Raw genomic sequence first — 6,662 nt, forward strand, 5'->3', positions numbered from 1 at the left:
GAGGCGTCAGGGCGATGCCGCCAGGGTGGTGAAAATGAGCTGATGGCATCAAACACGAGGTCATCAAACATGGGCGTGTGCTCGTTGTCCTTGGGCAGCAGAGACTCAATGTAGGAGGCGTGACGGGAGGCCAGGGACTCAAAGGACGAAGGAGAAGGCTCCTCGGGTGCCGGCATGTCAAAGTTGATGCTGAACGTCTTGGATGGGGCGTGCAGCGGGGGGCGGGGGGTCACATCTTGGTTACTGGGGGGTCGTCAGTTCGTCAGATGGCCATTGTACCCCTGCTTGCCGTTCATCGTATGATGGGCAGCGAGCAGGGGAGGGGCAGGTTCCGAGGAACTGGGTCATACAATTTGGACTGCCGGGGGCGTCGTGTCCGCGGGCCGGTCCGGAATACACACTCTCGCTTGAACTCGAGACATCTGGGAAGTTGTTGTCAGTCTCGGAGCCTCTCAGAAGCTAGCTGCCCACGCACGGCACAATGCCGGGGACAGCAGTGCCGGGGACAGGAGACAGGGTGCCACAGACCTCCGACAGATGCCGGCATGGACGCTGGGCTGGCACTTGACCTTGGCAGCCCTACAAGCCTCGCAGGCATTGTTCATCTTGGGCTTGGGCCGGAGGGCGGTTTTGGTGACCCCCGAAGCCGAGACCGAAGTCGAGGTCGAGGTCGAGGTCGAGGTCGAGGTCGAGGTCGAGGTCGAGGTCGAGGTCGAGGTCGAGGTCGAGGTCGAGGTCGAGGTCGAATGGGGTGTGGTGAGCGTCTGCATGGCGTCGTCGTCCATGGCGATGTCGGCGCAGAGTGTTGTGCTCAGCGTGGGCGGCTCAGCTGCTGGCCTGGCCTGTGGCTTGTTGCGTGAGTTGAGCAGGTTGGTTGTGAGTTGCGGAGGATCCGGCTGAGAGTGACAGAGGACGAGGGCACAACAAGCCCATGAATGTTGACGAGCCAACCAAATAACCAACCAAACACCAACCAATAACCAAACATATGATGAAGAGGGTTCTCGAAGCGCTTGCGGGATTCGCTGCAGCGGAATTCAAGAGGGAGTAGCACGGCGATGGAGACTGAAGAGTAAGTGTGCTGGAAACCACCAGATGAGTGCCGCAACTGAGATTGGCGTGGGGTCCCTCTGGGTGCGCAAGCGCCGATGCAGGTCGGATCTTAGAAACCCACGCGCGAGAGACACACGAGTCATGGCCGAGAACAGAGTGACGGGCGCCTGGGACCAGGACGAGACTGGACGGTGGAGCATTGGATCTACTGTACCTTGTCTGGGTGCTTTGACCAGCTTGCCGCATGATTAATCGGAAACAGAGAAAGGCAACCTCATGTTGACTTTGTATGTGGATTCTCGTGTTCAAACTTCGACCCTCTCTTCAGCCTCGACAACTCGCGGCTAACGAGTTGACAACTGGACAACCGAGTCTTGCCTATGATCCGCTTTGTGCAACTTTCCCCCATGGTTCGGGCTACACAAAGAGCAGAGCCCCCCCCGACATGGCCACATGCAAACCACTGCAAACCACAGAGATAACACATGCGAAATGCCTTCTTCACTGACATCATTGCATCTTCTTCCTCCTCCGCCTGCTGGTGATACCCCAAGACTCGACGGCGCCTTGGCCCGCCCAATCCCCCAAGTCGCCGTGTCTGCATTTCTGCATGCCCACTGCGCATGTGATCTCCCGTGGCCCCCAACCGTGCTCTTGGCCCGGATCCTGCCCACACCCACTCAGCCTCAGGCCTTGCACCCTTCTTCACCTCGTACCATACTGCAGACCCTTCACCTCGTGCCATACTGCAGACCGGTCCCCCGCCTCGGTCAGGCCCGTCCCACCAGCCGTGCCCATGCGCACACACTACATGGTACACCCTCCACCATCCACCACAGAACCGCGTCGCTTCTCTCCCGCATACCACCCCTGCCACGCGCCCCTCAGACGCACGTCAGATCAACAAGCTTCAGAGCACTCGCGCTGTGTCTGGGACATCGCCACTGAAGATAGCCGCATCCTCTTCGCCCTGCCGCCCGCTCCGTGTTCCAGGCCCAAGCCTCCCACCCTACCTGGGCCCGCCACCCGCATCGCTTCGACACACGATCCTATACCCCCCTTTCGTCACATCATACCCGATACCAGTAAAACGTAGAGCCTCTTCTACCTCTCCCCCCCCACCCTTCTGCCCTTCTTCGTCGGGGGCCCGGCGCGTTGTTCCCTCTGCCGCACCTGCCACCAGCTTCCAGCTATCAAGACAGACAGACAGGCAAACAGGCAGACAACAGACAAACAGGCAGACAACAGACAAACAGGCAGACAACAGACAAACAGGCAGACAACAGACAAACTGACAGACAGGCAGACAAACCTGTCCAGAAACTCACCGTGATGCCTACACCTTCCACACACCCTTTTCCTCAAGGCCCCCTATGCATCTGCGCCTACCATCACCTATAACACAACGTGTCAACTCCCCATTCAAAAGACGAGACGCCCAACCCGGACATTTCCCTCCGTTTCTCATCCTCATCCTCTCCCCCTCTGCGCCTCGGAGAAAACGAGGGTGGAGTAGAAAGGAGACTACGTAAGATAAGTACATTTACGATACCTTGGCACATGTCAAAACGAGGGGCCCCAAAGAACGAACATCCTCGTGTCAACAGACAGCCCTTATTAATCTTTTTTTTTCTTCTTCTCTTTCTTCTCGTCAGCCCGCAACGTGAATCTACATCTGAAGCCTGCCACACACCATCCACCGCCCGGGGCCAACCACTGAAGAGCGGCATGCCCCCCCCCTCCCAAGAGACGCTGGCAGCTTGACCCTTTCAACATGGTGCCGCCGTCTCGGTTGCGTACGTGCTGCGTCACTGGCTCGCTGTGTCGCCCGCAGAAGTGTCGCCCTCACTCAACAGCCCCCCCTCACCCAACCTGTCACTCGGCGTAGCGTTGCTTTCGCCTGGCGCCCTGCAGCGACGGCATGCAAAAGAACCAAAGCAGAAGGCGCGGCGCATGCTTGTCAGAGCACATGCAAATCTACAATGTGCCGTTCCGAGCGCCCCTCGAACACTGAGACTTGTACTGCGAGGGACCCCGTTTCTACCCGCCCGGGGCTGTCTGGGCGTACCCCATGTCTCATCACCAAGGTCACACCGGTCATCAGATAACCTTCCTTGGTCACGTTTTCATAGCTTAACATTTGGAGACCTCGCGGTCCTGCAGAGCTCGCTGGCGTTCTAGTGAAGGTGCTTCGTATTGTACCAAAAGTTTACCGCCCATAACCCCGGATCCCGCTCGTCTCAGCATTCCTATGGAGCTCCCCGTCAAGCAGCAATGATCAATGCCACCACGACGTCGCTAGGAGAGGAGAAAAAGGCAGAAAGAATAGAAAAACAGTGAAACGAGGGGTATGTAATGAGTCGCTCCCAAATCGACAGGGCTTGAAAAGACAGAGAACGCCAGCGCAGCGAATCATGAAATCGGGCCTAAGGAGGGAACAACCCAGAAGAAATGAGCAAAAAGCAAGACGAAAAGGAAACCACAGCCAGGTATACCAAGAGAAAAAAAGAGAGAGAACAGAAACAGTGACGCCCGAGGCTTCTCCTCACTTCTGATCCGGCTCGAAGCACGCCCATGCCCTGCGCGGTTGCTCCCGTGCCATCAAGTCGAAAGTGGGAGGAGAGCCCGTCTTTTGCCTTGCCTGACAAATCCTTCCCGTCCTTGCCTTTCCCATCTTTATGCTGATCCTTTTTGTATGCGATGCCTCGGTACCCCGTTGACCATGTGCCTCGCCCTGTGTCGCTGATACAATGCGTGAGAGAGTGTGGTGGAAGGGACCAACGAAAAAGTTGTGCATATCGAGCATGCAGCCGCTACGCCGCCCCCCCCTTTCCCCCCACGTGTCCGAAATTCGCCGAATCCGAGTTCTGCCTCGCTTTTGTCTCTCCCATGTGTTCCCTGTCCATCGTCCCCAGAGCGCAGCGCCTCATTCCGTATCATTTCTCCTCATCGAAGAGTTGAAGGTGGAACACAAAGGCCTTGTATGGGGATACACCCTTCCGTCCATCGACGGACAATTTGTTGCTTTGTCTTCAGACCCGGCGCCGAATCCTTTGCCAATGCTCCTCGCTTGCCATGTGTATTGCCCCCTTGTATAGGGGTTTCGTTTCCTTGCGGTGTTGCTTTCTTTGGGGGCGTTTGATCGTGGATACACACTCCTTGTTGCTGTCGAGACCGCCCACAAGTCGCACGAAGGCAGAGACCGCTTGCAGCGCTAGAACCTGTCTGCGCCCGCCATGTCCCTCTTCGGCAGAGGTCCGGAGAGATCGTGAATACCAGATTGAACCAATGACAAAAACTCGTTGCATGAAGAGAAACCCCAAGCTAGGGGGAAGGAAAAAAAAGGACAATGAGAAATAAACCCAAATCAACGTGTGCACCGGAATAATCGTGATAATGTGTTGGACTGCCGGGAAGGTATATCATCTCCTGAACGCCAGAGTGAGTCCTCTGCCAAATTGCAGGCTCCTCCCCGATGGCCAAATATGTCGCCCACCGTCTTTGTTGAGTAGGGAAAATTGGTGTCGGGTCCACTGGATTCGAAACAACGCCTCGATATGCCCATGTTTCCACAAATGGCTGTGGCCATGCCATATCTGTTCAGACATGTAAGCCAGCCGCCATCATTTTGGGCTGGTCTGTGAGTGACCGTCATGGCTTGGTTGCCCCCATGCTTTCCTACGCATCGTTTTCAGATAACTCCAATGCCGTCCGTTACCATGCTTCCAATCCACACCATGCTTGCCCAAAAGAAAAGAAAGAAAGAAAGAAAAAAATAGCCAGAGCGATTCCTGCCATTCACTGCGAAGAATGCACTGGAATGAACCCTACTATCTGCCCAGCATGTGTGGGCTCATGTAAGGTGTGGAGCCATTCCCACCCATGTTCACATTCGGTCCGCCCGAGGCCATGGGTCCGCTGTACCCATTCCAAGGGTTATGAGACAGAGTGCCATTCGCCGAGAAGCCTGCGGGAGTGTAAGATTGAGCACCCGATGACCCTCCGTAACGGCCGGAACTGAGACCGGGCGGAACAGTGAGCCCTGGTGGGGGGCCGTTGGCTGTTGTGAATCCGTTGGGGGACCCTGCCATCATGGCGGCCATCGAGTTGGCAGCACCCTGCCCAGAAGTCTGGCCGGATCGGACGCCGAGAGGGTTCTTGGAGAAACTGAGTCGAATGCCACCCTTGACGCTGTTGTGAAGCGGCTGACCGTACAGTTCATTCAGCGCCTTGGTTGCGAACGTGACGTCTTCGAACTCAACAAAACACATCGGGCCATTCTGTTTCGTGCGGAAACAAAGTCGCTTGTACCCACGCTGCTTGGAGAACATGGCCTTGAGCTCTTCCTCCGACGTGTCGATGGGGAGGTTGCCGACGTAAAGAGTATTGCAAGGGGGGTTCTGATCAGCTGGGTTCACAGGCGGAAAATTGCTGTGACGACCGTACTGAGGAGCCACCATCGGATAGTGAAGGCCATGTCCAGCTCCGCCATTCAGTCCAGTGGGCGACATGGATGCGTGGTGCCCTGACATGATCTGATGCCCATAGGGAGGCAGCGAGGAGGATCCAGGGCCAGAGCCAGAATTGAGCGACAGACTGGCCAGATGCGCGATGGGCAGCTGAGGTGCAGTAGCGCGTCGTTGGGACGTGACAGCGCCATTCTCTGCGTATGCGACTGGGTCCTTCAGCAGCTCCCCTGTCTCGTCGTCGTCGGCAGTGTCGTTGTTAATGAGGGTCTTGCCTGAGATCCGCGGCCTGTCGGTGAGATGGTTACCAATAGGGGACTGGGGCGAAAATAAGTTCTGATAGCGGGCGCTGTCCTCTGGATTCGGCAGTTCACTCGATCCGTACGCGCCGCTCATCGGTGGTGAAATCTTGCCGACATGCGGAAAAGAACCGTTGTAGCGAGACGGTTGTCGCGAACCGTGGACCGAGGATGCCGCAGACGACGAGCTTGCGCTTGAGGCGCTCGTACCTTGTTCACCCCCATATGCTCGTGGTGTTCCCAAAATCTCCACGACCATGTTGCGCTTGCCGTGCAGCATCTTCTTTGCTTCGGAGGCGCCGGCAGGCGTTCTGAACGTCATGAGGGCTGATGCAGATTCGTCGTCATCGGACTCTTGCACAAGTTCAATCTTCTGAAACTCGTTGGACCACACCACCATGAGGCGGAGCTGTTCCATGGCAATATCTTTGGGCAGGCATCGAATGAGGACTGAAGTCGGGGGGCCGTCGGTCGGAGCGGTTGAATCGTGCTCGAAGGAGCGGTGCGCGGGGATGGTCAGCGGGAAAGGAGATTGTGCGCTGCTTGACGATCGCAGCGATTGCGACGGGTGTAGGTAGGCTGGCGCAGCCATGGCGATTATATCGTTTGTTGTGCTGAGTAGTAAAAGTTGAGGATTGAGTGGCGCAAGTCAAGCTCATGCCAGGGTACGTTGGATCCGGTCCGAGGCGCATTCGTCTTCGTCGCGGGTCATGCACGAGGTTTCGTTGCTCTCCGTCACAAAAGGCAGTAAGAAGAAAAAGTGGTCGCCTTGATGTATGGACTGCGCATTGGTGTGGCAGGCACGCGCGATGTCGGCGATGCACAACGATCGAGGACGAATCCC

At 56.6% G+C, this 6,662-nt stretch overlaps 2 protein-coding genes across 2 annotated transcripts; one reads left to right on the top strand and one right to left on the bottom strand.

Moving 5' to 3' along the window:
- Positions 1-266: 266 nt before the first annotated feature.
- On the top strand, positions 267-1,076 carry VDAG_02564 (uncharacterized protein; the record flags this gene model as incomplete). The annotated part of the gene is made up of 3 exons (XM_009653217.1): positions 267-297; positions 431-856; positions 1,000-1,076. 3 exons carry the CDS (start codon positions 267-269, stop codon positions 1,074-1,076), a joined length of 534 nt encoding a protein of 177 aa, XP_009651512.1.
- Positions 1,077-4,883: 3,807 nt separating this feature from the next.
- On the bottom strand, positions 4,884-6,410 carry VDAG_02565 (RNA binding protein; the record flags this gene model as incomplete). Its single annotated transcript, XM_009653218.1, has 1 exon — positions 4,884-6,410. The coding sequence occupies one exon, from the start codon at positions 6,408-6,410 to the stop codon at positions 4,884-4,886; it is 1,527 nt and encodes a 508-aa protein (XP_009651513.1).
- Between the last annotated feature and the right edge of the window lie 252 nt (positions 6,411-6,662).

The sequence above is a fragment of the Verticillium dahliae genome, genomic scaffold (assembly GCF_000150675.1).
Source record: "Verticillium dahliae VdLs.17 supercont1.4 genomic scaffold, whole genome shotgun sequence".
Classification (NCBI taxonomy): Eukaryota; Fungi; Ascomycota; class Sordariomycetes; order Glomerellales; family Plectosphaerellaceae; genus Verticillium; species Verticillium dahliae.